This window comes from Macadamia integrifolia, chromosome 14 (assembly GCF_013358625.1).
Source record: "Macadamia integrifolia cultivar HAES 741 chromosome 14, SCU_Mint_v3, whole genome shotgun sequence".
In the NCBI taxonomy this organism is placed as follows: domain Eukaryota; kingdom Viridiplantae; phylum Streptophyta; class Magnoliopsida; order Proteales; family Proteaceae; genus Macadamia; species Macadamia integrifolia.
Window position 1 is genome coordinate 27,198,424 of NC_056570.1, and position 19,731 is coordinate 27,218,154.

The 19,731-nt window shown below is 38.3% G+C and overlaps 2 protein-coding genes across 2 annotated transcripts; both read right to left on the reverse strand.

The window, feature by feature from the left end:
• Nucleotides 1–5,009: 5,009 nt before the first annotated feature.
• LOC122061502 (40S ribosomal protein S5-like) lies at nucleotides 5,010–10,808 on the reverse strand. The gene is made up of 4 exons (XM_042624780.1): nucleotides 10,652–10,808; nucleotides 6,006–6,277; nucleotides 5,714–5,917; nucleotides 5,010–5,274 (listed from the first exon to the last, which is right to left on the reverse strand). The coding sequence occupies exons 1-4, from the start codon at nucleotides 10,715–10,717 to the stop codon at nucleotides 5,220–5,222; spliced, it is 597 nt and encodes a 198-aa protein (XP_042480714.1). The 5' UTR covers nucleotides 10,718–10,808; the 3' UTR covers nucleotides 5,010–5,219.
• A 4,187-nt stretch (nucleotides 10,809–14,995) lies between these two features.
• LOC122061503 (40S ribosomal protein S5-like) lies at nucleotides 14,996–18,493 on the reverse strand. The gene is made up of 4 exons (XM_042624781.1): nucleotides 18,327–18,493; nucleotides 15,978–16,249; nucleotides 15,686–15,889; nucleotides 14,996–15,274 (listed from the first exon to the last, which is right to left on the reverse strand). The coding sequence occupies exons 1-4, from the start codon at nucleotides 18,390–18,392 to the stop codon at nucleotides 15,220–15,222; spliced, it is 597 nt and encodes a 198-aa protein (XP_042480715.1). The 5' UTR covers nucleotides 18,393–18,493; the 3' UTR covers nucleotides 14,996–15,219.
• Between the last annotated feature and the right edge of the window lie 1,238 nt (nucleotides 18,494–19,731).

The window sequence follows — 19,731 nt, forward strand, 5'->3', positions numbered from 1 at the left end:
TGAGAGACCCGCAATGTCACCCTCTGCCCCCCTAATTATGTGGGGCCTTTTGTTTGACGAAACCATTATCTACCCTGTGATTGGTGTCACATAGGAGATTTCTCTCACATTGGGAGCATGAGTAATATGGGAAGTAGTTTTTATGTCTAAGAGCACAACTTATGGTAGGATGTCAATTAATTGGCTGACGTAGCTATGCTCACGTCACTCATAGGTTCTTCATATGAATAGAATCAAATGATCACCACACCCCTTCTGAAAAACAGAAATCCCCTATCCCTATTAATGCTTCCTCACACTCTCATTGACCTTGTATTGGCAAGGGGGCCATGCTATAGAACAACTTTTCAAATATATGTATATATATATATATATTTTTTTTTTTTAAAGTAGAGAAAGAAGTAGGTGACAGTCGAGACTTCTTGATGAGCATGAGATTTTTGCACACTACAACTCATCAACTGTGCTAAACAATTGTTGTTGACTTTTCAAAGATTGGTAGAGCATGAAGACCATTCTCTCTATAAACCACATCCCAAATTTTAGATGTATGGTTTAATCACCATTGACCTATTGCCCTTTGTATTAAAAATTTTCCTGCCCCAATAGGTGCTTCTTAATTGTGGTTGAAGTACTTTAAAACTTGCACAAGCGACCACCAAATCAATTGACAGGTTCACATGGACTACATGGTGCGAAAATGATGAATAAGCTCTGTGGCCTACCAGAACTGACCGGTTAAATGATTAATCAATGACTTAACTGTGATACTTGAAAGCTGCTGAACCCTTGAGGGATGGAAACCTACCATTCGTCATCCTCACCAACAAGTAAAAACACATGAATGGTTTCCTGGACAGCCCACACTCAGGAAGGCATTATATTACAGAAAAGAACTCGCCATTTAAACATAAGAGATGGGGACTCATTTTAAACAATAACTTCCGAATTGAAGAGATGCCTTTTGGATCTCCCAAACTCAAATCAGAAGACCAAGGTATTTGCCATTGTTATCAACAACACAAAATCCAGCAAAAACGTATATGGCATTCTTAAAATCCAAAACTTCACCAAAAAATCCAAAGGAGTTTTGGGGTTGAATAAAATATTTTATTTTTATTTTATATTATTATTATTATTATTATTATTATTATTATTATTATTATTATTATTATTATTATTATTATTATTATTATTATTATTATTTTTAATTAATCTCTTGATCAGACATATGACAATAATCAATGAGAAGGCCCGGGTATGAAATTCATGCTGCCCAACTTTAGAAAACAATATACAATCGTCCACAACGAGGAAGTATGAAACAATCTGGTTAGCCCTACTAATTGTAATGCCCCTAATTAAACGAGATTTGTTGCCAAAATAAATAAATAAATAAATTCAAACGAGATTGTTCAGCATGTAAATATGGCTAGGAAAGGTTGAACAGGTAGCGTCTGAGAGTTAGCCTTGACATATCTACAGAGAACTCGTTCTATGAAAGATCATTCAATTTGTCATGGCTAGATAAGGTCTCTTGGCTATTTGGAAGACCAAAATACATGTAGATGGCTACTTTTAGGTGGGATGTCTCTGTGGTGTTGCTTCATTTATTTTCTTCATTTTTCTTTCTTTTTTTTTCTTATGAAACAATTTGGTTAGCCCTACTAATTGTAATGCCCCTAATTAAACGAGATTTGTTGCCAAAATAAATAAATAAATAAATTCAAACGAGATTGTTCAGCATGTAAATATGGCTAGGAAAGGTTGAACAGGTAGCGTCTGAGGGTTAGCCCTGACATATCTACAGAGAACTCGTTCTATGAAAGATCATTCAATTTGTCATGGCTAGATAAGGTCTCTTGACTATTTGGAAGACCAAAATACATGTAGATGGCTACTTTTAGGTGGGATGTCTCTGTAGTGTTGCTTCATTTATTTTCTTTGTTTTTATTTCTTTTTTTTCTTACTCACTCAAGGATCCATCAATTGGGAAAAAGCTAAGTTGTTTTTATCATTGTAATTTTGTCAAGAGCCTTCACAGGTCAAAATTCCATGCCATTAACCCATAATGTACCTTTAACATAATGCATTCGGTGGAGAACCTCATGGGAAATGTAAATATTATTAGATATCGTCAAGGATTAAAGTATCGGTATCGGTCGCCGTATCGGTCGGCCAAAATTAAGATACGTATCGGAGAGTATCGTATCGTATCGGAGATACACTAAGATACGCTAAAGATACACACATAAATGGATAGGAAACATTTTTTTAAACACTTTTGCATAAAGAATTTGTTAAAAAAAACTATTGATAACATGTATTATGCATAAACACTAAATTGAAGGTATTGTACTAAGAATTCAAGGTTTATAGTTGTCCCATAAATGTAAAATCCTTGTTCCCAACCTTGATCTCCACTTTAGTTAGAGAGAAATATGGATGACAGCAACTTTGGAACAAAAATCCTTCAAAAATCGTGTTTTTCTGAAGAATTACCCATCTTGGCCATTATATGACCATATCGTATAGTATCGGTACATATCGATACTCACCGATACGTATCGATACTCACCGATACGTACCGATATATATCGATACTCACCGATACGTGCCAATATATATCGATACATACTGATCGATACATACTGATACTCACCGATACGTACCAATACATACCGAAACATACATTTCACCTCAATTTTATAATTTTCATAGTCGTATTGAGGCATATCGTATCGTATCGATGTGTATTGGTGGTGTATTGATGCATATTGATATGTATTGTAGGATATATATCGATACGAAAGGATTTTAAAAATTTCATGTATCGTATCGATGTGTATCGTATCGGTCGGCTAAATTTAAGATACGTATCGGAGGGTATCGTATCGGTATCGGAGATACTTAAAACCATGGATATCGTGCTTGAGGGGATAAAAGCACTCTGTTTTGGACTAACAAGGGCATGGAGTAAAGGCTAGAGCTTGTTAACAAGGCATTTGGCAATAATTTGATTCGAAAGCCTAATAAATATATAATTAGTTTGATTTTAGTGGGAACTACATAACTACCGGATAATAAAAAGTTTTACAAAAATGGAAGCATACAAGGACTAGCAGCTTCTATTCACGGCTAGGGTTTGTATCCTTGCATAGTCGATGGCAGTTTAGAGATGAAGTATCCAGCCTAATGTGCTATAATAGCATTTACCAGACTTAGTTTGTATTGTTAGATGGATAATAAATAAATGAACTGCATTACAAGAATCATGAACTATGTGTTTAATTTTCACAATCATGCATCATAAATTATTACTTTTATTATCTTGCTTGAATGTGCTTAACTCCACCCCTCACTGAACGAGTTAGAAAGCTCACCCCACGCATACACTCTTTTTTAGATGATGATATAGGTACCGTGGTGCCAATGGCAAGTGACCCAGTATCTTCTGGGTTAGAGTATGGTGTGAGTGACTGTGCTTGCGACCACTGTGCTTACGCCACATTGTGAGATTATATATCATACTTTGATACTTTTGGGTATAACTATAGATTGTATATTTTTTTGAGATTATATTATATGTCATCGACGAATGTAACAGAATAACTCGGTTATTGCTATTATATTATCATTAGACATTCTCCATTTTATTTAAGATTCTGCTACTATACTCTAATTCCGCTGCTTATGTTGGTTTGTGATGTGAGATTATAATAATGTGAAGGTACTGCTATCAAAGATCCTGATAGGTTTGTAAGACAATTACGTGTCTTACTCACACCGTCGATATTCCTAATGGTAAGTTGAATCTACTAGAATTAGGGTGTGACACAACCGATCTAAATTACCATATAAAACCATATCGTAGAAGATTTAATATGGTTTCAATATGAAAAAAAATGTTTTTTTTTTTCTTTTTTCGCTATGATACGATATCCATATTTTTATGTACCGAATTATATCGAATTACTGAAAACATACCAAATTCCATACCAAAATTTTAAATTACTGACTAAATATATACAATCTTCTATCGAATGACCAATAATCTGATGGAATTAGTAGTGTTTGGGATCTCCTAGTTGTTCCATCTCACATTTGGTCTCTTGGGATCAGGAAGCTCGATTCACCCTTGCTCTAATAAAGATGTGAAGAAATCCCGAACATCCTCATTTCAGAAATCTCTACTGTGTTGAGATTGTCTACTTCCAGCTTTGACTTCCGTAGTTGTTGTTCTAGTTCTTGCCTCGCCTCTATAGTTGTTGTTTCAGCCTTGTTTGTTCTTACATCTTATTTTAGTAGTATCTATTAATACTTTCCCTCTAAATACCTATAGACTACTAAGCTTATTACCTTTGCCCCCAGCCATGTGCGCGCAGTAGCCCCCCAGCCATGTGCGCGCAGTAGCCTGCACCCCTACGCGCGATAGTGGAACCTTACCCCCAACTGTGGCCGAGGTTGCGTGCAACCATGAATGCGGTATTGCAGCGACGCCCACATCCATGTGCGTGACAGCCTGCCTCTACGCAGCATACTTAGCGCGCTAGTGCAACCTTGCCCTCGGCTATGCCTACACCTTGTGCGTCCATGCCAGCTGCCTTTCGCGCGGTAGTGCAGCCATGCCTACCACCATGCACGCACATTGTGCGGCCCTGCATGCGGTACTACCGCCTTGTGCACTGCCTTCATATGCACTTAGGCACCCTTAGGGGGGCACGCGTTGGCATTATCATGGACACGTATATGTGCACACTTGCGGCATTCAAGAGCACAATTAAGCGATGGGGACTCATTTTAAACAATAACTTCCGAATTGAATGTAAGAGGGAGAGCCGATGCATCTTTGCTTGTCAATTTCTGCTGAGATACACCTCCACTCTCTTAGGCCTGAAAGAGAGTAAGATCACACTATCCTTTCCTTTCCGAAACACAAGTTGCAGAAGAACATTTCTCAGCAAGCCACAGTAATCATTCATGCCCATGCTCATGTATATGCACTTGTAGGAAAGAAAATTCGAGTAGATTTGTTCTTAAAAATAGAATTCAACAAACATTCAAAAAAATCCAAATCTCATAATTAGCAACAAAACTTGCTACAATTGAAACTGGGGGCAATCCATGTATAATCAACCAAGCAAGAAGTAAATAAAAAAGAATGCAGAATAAAAGAGAATCCCTCTTGCCATTAGTGTACTCAGCAAACTAAATGCCTCTTAACGGTTGGCCTTGGCGACTCGCTCAATCTCATCCTTCTTCTTAATGGCATAACTGTAGAAGCATAGAATACCAAGTTAAACATAAAATCAACCTTTTAAATTTAAAATAACAGCGTTAAGATTGATGAAAATAGGGATCAGCAACGAGTGAGGTTAGCGGGGCATAACCATGTTTAACTTCAGACTCAATTTTTATTGTGATGGGCTTCAGGTAGGTTCACGATAGTCAGGAGACCAACCTGTTCTCCATCTGAAAATTGAAGCTACAGGCCAGTTTTCTACTTTTCTTATTTCTAATCTTTTTATTTGGTTCCTGCCATTATATTATATTCTATAATCTTCTTATGAAGATCATTTTTGGTTCAAATCATTCTATTAGTTTTACTCCCTCATCATCTTGCTCTGCACTGAGGTCATCCCTTGCCTCACCTCACTGTCTAGCCATAGGGCCATATTAAGATGATCTGCTGAAAGAATTTTTGCTTCTTTACCTGTTCGATGAACCCTTGGCAGCATTGATAAGCTCATCTGCCAAGCATTCTGCTATGGTCTTTATATTCCTAAAAGCACTCTCACGAGCACCTGTTGTAAGAAGATATATTGCTTGGTTAACACGCCTCAGAGGAGATATATCGACAGCCTGACGCCTCACCACACCAGCAGAACCAATTCGAGTTGCATCTTCTCTTGGCCCACTACAGAAACAGCAACCAAATGAAAATCTAAGATATAGCCAACGCACATAGACCAACGTGCAGAAATATAGAAATTCCTTCTATATACCTGTTGATGACTGCATCAACAATTACTTGAATGGGGTTTAAGTCTGTGAGGAGATGGATGATTTCCATAGCATGCTTGATAATCCGGACAGCCATTAGTTTCTTCCCATTGTTTCGTCCATGCATCATCAGAGAATTGGTCAGCCTCTCCACAATGGGGCACTGGGCCTTCCTGAATCTCTTCACAGAATACCTCCCTGCTGTGTGTGGTACGTAGGTGGCATGCTTGGATGGAGACACACCAATGTAATCCACCAAAGAAATATCACCTACCTACACAAAATCCCAAGAATACGATCAAAGTTCAGAGAAATTACAATAAGGACCACCAAGAGCAATTCACATCATGACACTAACCCCAAAATAGGTCTGAAATTAACATCTTCAAGTTCACACAAGCACAGCACAACTAGTTCACATGTAATTTAATACCTGTAAATATAGCACCGCTTAAAGGACCATTGTACATTGTGCAATCATGACTACTCTTTCGATGAAACGAGAATGATACAAGAGAAATGACTTACATTTCAGAAGCCATAAATATCAGTATTATTCAGATTCTCCTCTAGAACAGATAATCACTACAATCAGCCGGTGACATCTCCAAAGTAAGTCGAACAGAATCTATGACTTGAAACTCAGAGAAAAATAATGTGAACCTATTCATTTAAGAGCCAGAAAAGCACCGCAAATCCTGGTGATAAATAACAGAAAAGAAGCTATTGATGTTCCATATGGTGCCCATAAGGATAATACTAGGTATAATGAACATCAAATTCACAGATCTCTTTCACAATCAATCCAAGTTAGGGTAACAGCATTAAGTATATCTCTGAATATCGGTGAAAAAAAATTAACAATAAAAAACTATGCTTAGCATATGCTTTCGAATTAGAACTCTAGAATGAAGAGCAAAAACTAGCTACTGACTACTGTGATCTGTTGGACTTGGATGGCTTCTCGCAAACAGTTAATAATAAATACTATTTTGAATATAGATAATTTGACCAAATTTGAATATTTGGTAATCTTTGTCAAGTTTTTTTTTCCAACCTTGCGATATTTTTGTCAAACTAAATAAGATTTAGGACTATGTAGGTAAATTTGCAAACCTTTCAAATTAGATCCAGTATAGTGATTTTGATAAATTATGATAATTTCATCAGATTAGTCAAACTCATTAAATAATGCTGGACATATATCCAATTTTTTTTTCAAATTAATTTCTACAATGCTATCTGAGTGGAGGGACTATTTATCAATTAATCATTGTGGGAAATTTTCATAACCATGTCTCAGTACATTATATATAAATTAGTCTTTAACCACAAAAATTCATGGCTCAACGGCATGTCAATCTAATCGAAAGACTGCTAGCTACTCACTATGATCAACAAAAAAAAAAAAAAATTTATCTGATGTATCTTAGATGAAAAACCTTACTTAACAACTACCTTGTAGGTATCATTCTGCAAGAAAATGATAGGAGGTCCTTCGAATGTAACTCAAGTTCCATGGTATGCTTCCCCTTGAATGAACATCCTCACAATTGTTGGGTGGTCTAATCTGTCCAGGAAAACTACTTGCAATGGGTTTGAGTGCATGGTCAAAATGAACTGAATTTGCTGAATTCGAGTCTACATACTATTCTACCCCACTATTTTAAAAAATAAGAACCAGATCAGTCCCGGTCAATTCCGGTTGATTCAGATAAGAATCAGCACTGAAGGATTCTAGATTCTGCTTCTCAAAACCTTGCTCCCCCCAACCCCCCCCCCCCAAAAAAAAATCCCAAAAAATAAAAAATCGTGTAGCAGGACAGCAGAACGATCCATGATCACTGCATGTAGATACCCAACATGTGGTGTGCTTCTTCGCCCCAACTACCTGCTCATATAGCATCTCCAATGCACTAACCATCCCCAACTAGTTAATCCAAAAAACAAACAAAACCCAGAAGAGAACATACACAGAAACTACTGACACAATTCCTCAAAGGAAAAATCTGAGAGTTGAGTTGAGCTGAGCAGAGCAGAGGAAGGGAGATTAGATACCAGAAAAGACCAAAGTTGAACCCAACAATGAAGTTGGGGCATCTAAGAACCAACAGCACTGGAATTCACTCACCTTGACATTAGCAGCAGTCGTATCCAAGTAGCTGCAATCAAAATGCCAAAAAATCCCTCACCCTTAGCTTTCATGTTCCCTTCCTCTTCCATCACCCATGCCCTTCTCTGTTCTTTTTCTCTTACCAGTACTTCTCTCTTTTCCTCACCCTCCACCATTTCCTCTCTCCTCTTCTCTTCTTCCTTCTGTTCTACTTCTCATTCTCTCTTCTCAGTTCAAACAAAGAGAAAGGCTATGGTGGTTTGCAGCATGGTTTGAAAAAATGGCATAGGAGTTGCTCCTTTTAGTCTGTATTGGTCTAAGATTATATGGGTTTTTCGGTAAGTACCTATATATGTTTCGCTATTAATTTGTAGTGAGAATATTCTCTAAATAAGGATAGGTGTGAGGACAAGTGATTATAACCCTAATTCTCCATTGTTAGTAAAGCAGTTCTCATCACGCGGTAAAACATATATAATCTTATCGAATCACATAAATCTTTATTACGTATGATTGTTGTATACTATTTCCATTCAATTTCTCCATCAAGGCATCAATTCATCCCCCACTTCTGTTGTCCACAAGGGAGTTGAATGGTTGCTGAGTCTCTGTTAGGGACTTCCAAATTTATGACTCTGGTCTCTGCACAGTGAACCGAACTTAATTAAGGTCTAGTAAGTTGGGCTGGACTATGTGGTCTCTGCATAGTGAATTTTGTATCTAATGCAAATATAGTTAACTGCTAAAAATTCACTAAGTTTGAGATAGGACTTTCAGTACTTTGGAACTTCATATTCTGCTTCTCTGTCTTCCATTCAACTAAAGACAGACAGATCTCATCCAATGAACACATCAAAACACCAGACAAGCTTGAAAACAACAGATGCATGCTAATTTAATTATACCTTATAGTGATTGTGAGTCTGTGACCACTGTCACCTCGTTTTGGCAAGCAGACAAGGTGGGGTTGATCTCTCTTCTTATTCTTCATTTTAGATTCCTCTCATTTAGACCAGATTTGGAATTTCACAAATTAATCTCAACTCAACCCCATTGTAGCCATATCAAAGAAATTGAACAGTAGGGATGTCATTCCGACTGGGCTAGTCAGGCTGGTGTCAAGTCTAGCCAAGGCATATGTCCTCAATTCTAATCCAGACTAAGACTGATATTATGGTCATGCTAATTCCAATTCGAATTGGCAGATTCCAATTCCTTGAACCATGGTTGAACTACAAAAAAGGTTTCAAATATGAATAGAGTTGTCTACCCTTTGACTTTTCCCCCTTCACCTATTTTTTCTATCCCTTTTTTTTTTCCTGAGGCAGTCAAGGAAGACTAACTAGAAGAATATGAGAAGACCCCCCAACCCTTTGTTACAGTATTGGAAGAACTCAACCCCATCAACCGGCTTACAAGGTGATGGGACCCAAGACCATATCAACCCACATCAGTTCCCATGGGAAACTGATGTGGGATCAGCCCCATAAGATGATATGGGATCGTCTCTGGATCAGATAGCCCTTTCTAGGCGGCTCTCACTCTGCTCCAAGGTTTCTGCCTGGCGGCAGGTAGCCCTTTCCTAGTGGCTCTCACTTTAGCACCAGATCGATGCTTCCGCGCATGGGTTGGGCCGAGGATCGGCTGCTCTGATACCACTGTTACGGTCTTGGAATAACTCAACCCCATAAATAGGCTTATAAGGAGAGGGGACCCAAGACCATATCAACCCATATCAATTCCCATAGGAAACCAATGTGAGATCAGCCCCCATAAGCTGATATGGGATCGTAGCACCCTTGATCTGATCTACAGTCAGGGCAAGAAGAAAAAGCGATGAGGGAGACTATTTTCCCAAGTGATGTAAATACAAAGATCATTAGACCCAAACTAAACTTTTAGTTTCTGTTTGGGGGTTTTATTAAGATTGAGAATCATAATAGTAATTTCTAAGTTTACTTATTTTAGGCAACTAGATATTAGCAGGATACAATTTTTCATTATTATTTTTTATCTTCCAATAGTTGGGATAAGGGTGAGTTTTTTTGTGTTTTGTTGTTTTGGATCTTCAAATACATGTAACACCCTTCCTCTGCATATAAAATAGAATACAAAATTTGGATTTGAATCTGTAGCCAAGAGAAAGATTCATCCTCTGCTCCTTCTCTGCAGCGCTCTCCTGTTTTTCCCTGCTATTCATCTGCTTTCTTCCCTTGGCAACAAACTCCTTTTTTCTCCATCATAGGCTGCTGGAACATACAAACCAACAAGCTTCCCAGCTCCTAATTTATCACAAAAATAGCCTAGACCTTGGGTTGTGTTGCAGCCAATCAAACCATGGATTTCCTAATCTCGGATTATGTTTGCTCGGCTTGAATCTCAACTCCTAACCATGATACAAATGTAATATGTAACGCTTAAATCTCAACTCCTAACATGACAACTAGCATGATTGAACTCAAATGATTAGAGATAAAGAAAATAGAACGAGCACATCAACTAGAAGTTGCAGAAGGACTTGAAGATGAGACAAACCTGAACTTCTTCGAAAGACCATCTGTTGAAAAGCTTAACCTCTGGTTGAGCCGCGACGACCGCCATGGCTGCCGATGTAAAGCAGAACTGAGTTCTCTAAAACCCTAAAACGCTCGCAGAAGAAATAAACAAAGGGAGCCTCTCGACCTAAAATAACCATGACCCTCGTATACCTCACCATGAGCTACTCCTTTGGGCTTGGGCTCGGGCTCGGGCTCCGCCCTTCGAGCTATTATGAGCCGAACCATGTCATTAAGGGGCCGATCTGTTCTCTTGTTCGAGCCACTGAGGCCCAAACAGGCCCACCCTCTGATTAACAGCTCATAACCCAGAACTGATCCCCAAACCTTAATATTAGGGGTGTCAAAAGTTGGCTGGCATCAGTAGGCACGAGTAAAAACCACTGTTAGTTAAAACGCGTTTTAAAAGTGTTTAAAACGCGTTTGCGTTTTTTTGCCGTTTAAAACACGTTTTGCCGTATGCTTCCATACAATACGGAAAAAAAGGGAAACGGCAAAAGAATCCGTTTAAAACGCGTTTAAAACGGCCGTTTAAAACGCGTTTAAAACGGCCGTTTTAAACGCGTATCCGTTTTTTAAGGGTAAAATATGAATTTTGTAAAAAAATAATAATGAAAAAAAAAAAAACCTATTGGTAAAAGTGAAGAGTGAAGACAATATGGTATTTGGTTTTTTATTTTTAACTCCATACTATTTATAGGGAAAAAATCTCATCTTCTTATAGTCCAATGAGTAAAGAGAAGCTAAAGCTAACATCTCATTTTCTTGTAACCCATTGGGTTATTTTATCTTGGGAATCTCTCAAATTGCATGAGTATACTACCGTTTTCTTGATTTCGTTTTTTTGAAAACTACACGTTTAATACTTGTACCGTTCGTTTCCGTCCGTTTGCCGTTCCCTATTTTTTTGACCGTACCATTCAACGTTTTTATCTGTTTAAAACCCGTACCGTACGCTTCTGTTTTTTTGCCGTTCCCGTTTTAACTAACAATGGGCACGACCTGAACTTCAATCGATGCCCGAAACCGGCCTATCCAATTACTAAACAAGTTGGGTTCAACCAACCTTAATAAGCATGCGGTCTCATCAAAAGGCAGTGGCCCCCAGGGTCACACGTGGAGGACCAATTGAATATTATGATGAACTGATAATCGACCGTTTATAGCATGATTAGCTCATTACCAGTTTTTATTTACGATTGGTGAATTTTACAAGGGTGCAATTCTTTTAAGAACCTACTTCTTCTATGTATAATGAGAACAAAATCTTCTTGACAAGAAGCACCTAGTTCTACCACCAGGGTGGATTAAATGAGTCTTAAGTTTGCTAAATGGCAATACAAGAAACTGAAAAATCTAGAACTATACATAGAGAGGTCAGATCCATTGCATGTACGGGCAGGGACTAGTTGGTATACGTTGTCTTGTATTTCGTCGCAGTTTAATCCAAGGAGTACTGATGTAGGCCTCCAACAGAACGGTAGTCCCGCTATATATTTTAGGACTCATTTAGTGAGGACAATTTTATACTTTCTAGTATTGAGGTTTTTTGCTATAAATTGTAGTGGGGCTCTCTTTCTCTAAAAGCAATCTGAGAGAGGTGTGAGGACACGCATTGTAACCCTATTCTCCATTGATAATGAAGTAGTGATCTCATCTCACTGAAGACATAGACAATGTCATCAAATCGTAAATTTGTGTGTACTATTTGTTTTTATTTTTTCATTTTTTTTTATCTCGTTTTTAGGGTTGCATTTCTACTGAACCAACACCTATCCCACGATTCCCACCACGTGCCACTAAAGAGAGGAAGAGACCGAACATTTAAAGTAATGAGAAAGAATAGGTGTTGGCCACTTGGCCCTTGACTGTAAGTGCAACATGCACGTACCTTCAGCAAAACCAACCTCATAAACTGAAGAGTTCATTAGATAGGAATATAAATTGTCTTGTTTATATCTTCTGCGAAGTAGGCGTTTTAGGGTTTTAGAGAACTCAGAAGTTGTGTTTTGTGCTTTGCATCGGTAGGCATGGCGGTCATCGCAGCTCGACCAGAGGTGGAGCTTTTCAACAGATGGTTTTTCGAAGAAGTGAAGTGCATTTTTGTCTCATTCATCTAATAGGTCTGTCCTTCTGCGACTTCTATTAAATGCTTTCTGAATCACTAGAAATGATACATTGCCGCAACTGTTTTGGTTTTATTTTCTTAACCTGATCGATCTCCTCCTCTGTTATCGTGGTTTTGGTTCTTTTCAGTAAAGAAAAATACAAAAAGTCTTGCCTTTTATCGTTATTTCTTTTGGGTTCGGTTCATACCGTTTCCTACAACCCAAATCTAAACCAAATTGATAATATTTGGTTCGATTTGAATTGAACTGGTTTGAGTTGGAAATTGACACCCCTACAACCTACCTTTACCTGTTCATCTTGCAGGTATCCACATCTTGGTTGATTTGTAAGCTCAGTGATGTGTTTCCCACGCATGATTTGCGGGTCTAGTTGAGTCTGAGATGATGGTTTTGCAAAGTTTTGAAGGGTCGGGTATCATACAAGAGAAACCTGACCCTGACCCATCCCATTGCCATTACAATCTGTAGCCATTGAAGTTTTGAATAATATGCTATTCAAGTCTTCCAATCATTTTTCTTCCCCTTGCTTCTCTCTACTCTATAGATCATCTTGAATTGTTGAATGACCAAGTCAAAGTTAGGACTCTTTGTCTAAGTTAAATCTTGTTATAGGGCAAAGGTTCTCTATCCTAAAATCTCCTCACAATGATTTTTATATTTATCTTTTGGAAAAGGATTTCCTAACAGGCAGCATGGCCCAACACCAGAAAAGTGAATATAAAAATCTCCATGAGTTGCATAAGGTACATGGCGGTTCAGTTTGGAGATATTTTTCCCGACGCCCTCTCAAAATCCTGCATTGTGATTGATCCTCCCACATAGGGAGCATGAGTAATCTTCTCTATATCTTTTGCATAATATTAATATGATAAGTATATTTCTATCTGAGAGCACAGCATACTATTTATATTTTGTGCAAGAGCACCGCATACCATTTATATTTTGTGCAAGGGAACATTGCCTGCCTAGCATTCTCACACTAGACACAATTGAGTGTGAAAAGTACCTAATGCACATGGGGCTACTAGGTCTTTTCACATCCAGCTGTGTCTGAGTGTGGGGCACGATAGACAAACAGGGTTCTTATTTCCTTATATTTTACCTTTGGGAAAAAGAAGTCTGAGTGGCAATATGACACCTGCAACCAGACATAATGGGATCAAATGATCACAAGGACCCTCACGAAAGACAGAAATTGATGCTTCCTTACACTCTCATTGGCCCAATGTTGGCAAAGGGCCATGCTATAGAATAATTGTTGGAAGATTGATAGACCAGATGTTTGCAAGGTTTGAGCCATTACACAACACACCCTGAAGACGATTCTCTATATGAACCACATACCATATTCTAGATGTATGCCTTTAATTGCATTAAAAAAATTTCTAGCCCCAAGCAAGCTAGAGATCCTGGGGTCATTTATTTGCCCCATCGTTTAAAGGATTGTTAGAGAGGGTGAGAAAAGAGAGATCATCTCCACTGAAATGCGTTTTGGTATGGACTCTCCAGAACCCAAGTCCCATTGTTGTTCTCCCTAAATTTTTGCGAACCAAAAATACCGAAACCACTCAGAGAAGTAATAGAAGCCATAGAATTCATATAATTGCCGGCATATTTAAGGTTAGACCCAATGACATTAAATCACAAGAGGTGCTTCTTAATTGTTGTTGAAGTATGCGCAAGTGACCAACAAACCAGTCGACAGGTTCAAAAGGACTACATGGTACGAAAAGTATGAATAAGCAGAGTGTGGCCTACAAGAACTAACCAGCGAAATGACTAATCAATGGCTTAATTATGATACTTGAAAGCTGCACTATTGAGGGATGGAAACCTACCATTCGTCATCTTCACCAAGAAGTTAAAAACACACGAATGGTTTCCCAACTTTCCTCCTACCAAAAAAAAAAAAAGGTTTCCCAACTTTCCCGGACAGCCCAGTCAGGAAGGCATTATATTACAGAAAAGAACACACCATTGAACCATGTGAGCTGGGGACTCATATTAAACAATAATTTCAGAATTGAATGTAAGCGATGTAGTTTTGCTTGTCACTTTCTGGTGAGATACACGTTCACTCTCTTAGGCCTGAAAGAGAGTAAGATCACACTATCCTTTCCTTTCCGAAATAAAGGTTGCAGAAAGAACATTTCTCACCAAGCCACAGCTATCATTCATGACCTTGCTCATGTATATGCACTTGCAGGAAAGAAAATTCGAGTTGATTTGTTCTTAAAAATAGAATTCGACAAACATTCAAAAAAAAAAATCCAAAACTCATAATTAGCAACAAAATTTACTACCATAGAAATTGAGAGCAATCCATGTATAATCAACCAAGCAAGAAATCGATAAAAAAGGATGCAGAATAAAAGAGAACCCCTGTTGCCATTAGTCTACTTGGTAAACTACATGCCTCTTATCGGTTGGCCTTGGCAACTCGCTCAATCTCATCCTTCTTCTTGATGGCATAACTGTAAAAGCATAGAATACCAAGTTAACATAAAATCAACCTTTCAAATTAAAAATAATAGGGATGAGATTATTGGCAATAGGGATCAGCAAGGAGTGAGGTTAGTGGGGCATAACCATGTTTTAACTTCAGAATCAATTTTTATTTTGAGGGGCCAACCTGTTTTCCATCTGAAAATTGAAGCTACAGGCCAGTTTTCTACTTTTCTTATTTCTATTTCTAATCTTTTTATTTCCTGCCATTATATTCTATTCTATAATCTTCTTACGAAGGTTCTTTTTGGTTCAAATCATTCTATTAGTTTTACTCCCTCATCTTCTTGCTCTGCACTGAGGTCATCGCTTGCACCACCTCACTGTCTAGCATAAGGCCATATTAAGATGATCAGCTGAAATAATTTTTGTTTCTTTACCTGTTCGATGAGCCCTTGGCAGCATTGATGAGCTCATCTGCCAAGCATTCTGCTATGGTCTTTATATTCCTAAAAGCACTCTCACGAGCACCTGTTGTAAGAAGATATATTGCTTGGTTAACACGCCTCAGAGGAGAGATATCGACAGCCTGGCGCCTCACCACACCAGCAGAACCAATTCGAGTTGCATCTTCTCTTGGCCCACTACAGAAACAGTAACCAAATGAAAATCTAAGATACAGTTGACGCACATAGAGCAATGTGCAGAAATAGAGAAATTCCTTCTATATACCTGTTGATGACTGCATCAACAATTACTTGAATGGGGTTTAAGTCTGTGAGGAGATGGATGATTTCCATAGCATGCTTGATAATCCGGACAGCCATTAGTTTCTTCCCGTTGTTTCGTCCATGCATCATCAGAGAATTGGTCAGCCTCTCCACAATGGGGCACTGGGCCTTCCTGAATCTCTTCACAGAATACCTCCCTGCTGTGTGTGGTACGTAGGTGGCATGCTTGGATGGTGACACACCAATGTAATCCACCAAAGAAATATCACCCACCTGCACAAAAGTTCAGAGAAATTACAATAAGGACCACCAAGAGCAATTCACATCATAACGCAGCCCCCAAAATCAGGCCTGAAATTATTTATTGCCATTAATCCAGCGTAAAGCCCAAGCTGCAAAAGTTTTCAAACAATTAATGATACCAGCATTCCTAGTCTTGCAGTAATAAAGTAGAACCAAAAGCCATTCTAGTAACATCAGAAGACCGAACATGGGATCAAGTAAAACACCACAGATCCCCTCCAAAACTCTATACCCTGAGCCTGGTATAAACCCCAAAGTAGAAGCACACCGAGAGAGGTCTAGGAAGAAGTTCAACATCAGGGTCTTTCAAAAAGAAAAACTGTATCCGGTTGTACATTATAAACATAACTTTCAAGACCACGTCTAGACTGAGAGGAGTGAATTACATTCTAGTCTACCAGAGCTTTCATAATAGGTAAAAACAGAGAAAAACAGAGAAGCAACCATAGACACACCAATGCATGAAGAAAGATGACCTGCAAAGTAAGAGAGAAATCATAAGATGTAGGGGCAATTACTATGACTACCCTACACTTAGCCTACATTTACCTGAAGGCGCAATTACCACTTACTGATACTCCCCTACCTTCAACTTTTTTTCTGATACTCCCTTATATTCAATCTTCTATATATCCTTCTCGGTTACTAGTTTAAAATGCCTGAATTGCCCCTCTTTTTCACATGTTGAGCAATCATAGGCCGAGTAAATATAGGCTTTGTATACTCCCCTAGAATTAGACTTTTACCCTTTATATTCCCCTTTAATTTTCAAATCCCCAAATTACCTCTTTGTTTAGGTAAACTCATCACGCCTAACCTGCAACCTCCATCACACTTCTTCCCTTAATATATAATTACCAGAAAAAAAAAAATGAAATAAGTAATTATAACTTTTATTGTTCCAGTATGTTTGTCAAGATTAATTTTGTAATATTGCAATTGACTTATCGGCAAATTGCTACCCATACGGGTGATTTAGTGTGCTGTTGGTTTATCATCTTGTCCATTTTATTTAAAGGAAGGGAAGTAGTTTTCTGTGCAAAAACGTAGTATACGCTTATCGTTTTTTTAGAGGGTAAATCCTGTTCTCTCCAAAATAAAACCAGGTAAACTTAGTTCGAATAAAAAAGGGTACTTGTCTTGAAATTTTTCCTCAGTTTGTTGGTTTTTACAATTGTCAATACTCAACAATAGTATTAGGGAAAACTGGGAGCCGATTGGTATCATTCTGCAAGAAAAGCCTTACTAAACAACTGCTTGGTTGGTATCATTCTGCAAGCAAATGATAGGGGTCCTTCATTCCATACAAATTACCTATCATATCTAATCATAGAAATTGATAAATGCAACCCAAATGTGTTGATGTAAGGAAGATTACATATATAATCAACCTTTGATAATACTAACAATAGGCTACAAAGAGTAAGAAAATAGTAGACTCAGATATGGACAGAAGTATAACTGAGAAGTAAAATCTAAATTAGATCAAAACTAGGGTAACCTGAATCTCTCAAGGCAGGGCTCAGATAGCCTAATGCTTCGATCAAATGGGGCTCTTGTATGATCAAATAAACCCCTAAAACTTGGTCAGTTTTTTATAGCTGAACTGAGAGATATGTTGGATGTAAAAAAATGAAACTTTTATAGATTACAGATAACTCCCAGATCTAATCATAGAAACCCTCCACAAGCTGGTCGACTGTTCTCCTTAGGGTTCCTATGTAATCCTCAAAATATCAGACAAAACTTAGGGTTAGATAAAAAACTGGTAATCATTCAATTCGTGACTTGGGGCTGAAATAGGAGACTTCTGAACTAATATCACCAAAGCTCAAAACTACTCCAAATCACCATCAAGTGGGGCTACTTGGAGGAGGAATGTAATACCAAAAGATCAGCCTCAATAGTACACAGCCTGGGGAGGTTGATACTCTTGAAGGTTTCACCAGAGAACCTCAAGGAAGTCGCAAGTGATGCATTAGAGATAAAGAAGATAGAACGAGCACATCAACTAGAAGTTGCAGAAGGACTTGATGATGAGACAAACCTGAACTTCTTCGAAAGACCATCTGTTGAAAAGCTTAACCTCTGGTTGAGCTGCGACGACCGCCATGGCTGCCGATGCAAAGCAGAACTTCTGCAAACCCTAAAACGCTCGCAGAAGAAATAAAGAGGCTCTCGACCTGAAACGCTCGCAGAAGACATAAACAAAGAGGCTCTCGACCTAAAATAACCATGACCATCAGGTAACTTCGTAGAGCCCTAACTTCTCTTTGGGGCTTGGGCTTGGGCTTGGGCTTGGGCTTGGGCTTGGCCCTCCGAGCTGTGGTTGGCCGAACCATGTTAGTAAGCCGTCGATCTGTTCTCTTGTTCGACCACTGAGGCCCAAACAGGCCCACCTACAGGTCAGAACACAGAACTGATTCCCAACCCTGATTAGGGGTGTCAAAAGTTGGCCGGCATCGGTAGGCACTGAACTTCGATTGATGATCGAAAACGGCCTAACCAATTACTAAACAAATCGGGTTCAAGCATCGACCGATTAATAGGTATGCGGTTCCAGTGGAAGGTAGTGGCCCGATGGTCACATGACTAGGACCAATCGAATATTGTGATGAGCTGATGATCAACTGTTTATAGCATGATTAGCTCATTACCAGTTTTTATTTATGATGGGTGAATTTTACAAAGGTCCAATTCTTTTAAGACCTAATTCTTCTATGTAAAATGAGAACAAAATCTTCTTCACAAGAAGCACCTAGATCTACCATGGGATATATTAGATGAGACTGAAATTTTGTAGATAGTTAGAGCCTTATTAATATGTTAAATTTCAGACCAATTTAAGTTTTCTAAATGGCAACACAAGAAACTGAAAAATCTAGAACTATAAAAATGAAGGGAAATGGACATACATAGAATAGGTGTTGTCTCCGCTGGGTACATGCAAGCTGAATGTACGGTCAAGGGCCAGCACCTATTCTTTCCCTTACCTTCAATGCTCGGCCTCTTCCTCTCTTTAGTGGCACGTGATGGGAATCGTGGGATAGGTGTTGGCCCCTACCCATGCAATGGATCGGATTAGATCGGAATATAATTGTTAAATTTGAGACTGAAATTTGACACATGACCATTTTAGGATCATTTTCTAGATATTCAACTTGGAGCGATTCAAGTGGGCCCAAATCATAAAATTAATGAATCTTAAATCAAATTTAACTTGCAATGCCTAGCCCAACTCTGTCTGTTGGTGGGCAAAAATTGAATCCCCATATTACAAAACCTCATTATCTACAAAAATGCCTTTTGAATTGAAGTAACGTTTTTTAGATTTGTAAAGACACTTCTACCAAGATTCAATATATGTGATTATACAAAATGTGAAATTATTTCATTTAGTTTTAGGACTATCTAAATGAAAGTGTATTTAGAATTTGTAATTTTCTTTTGAT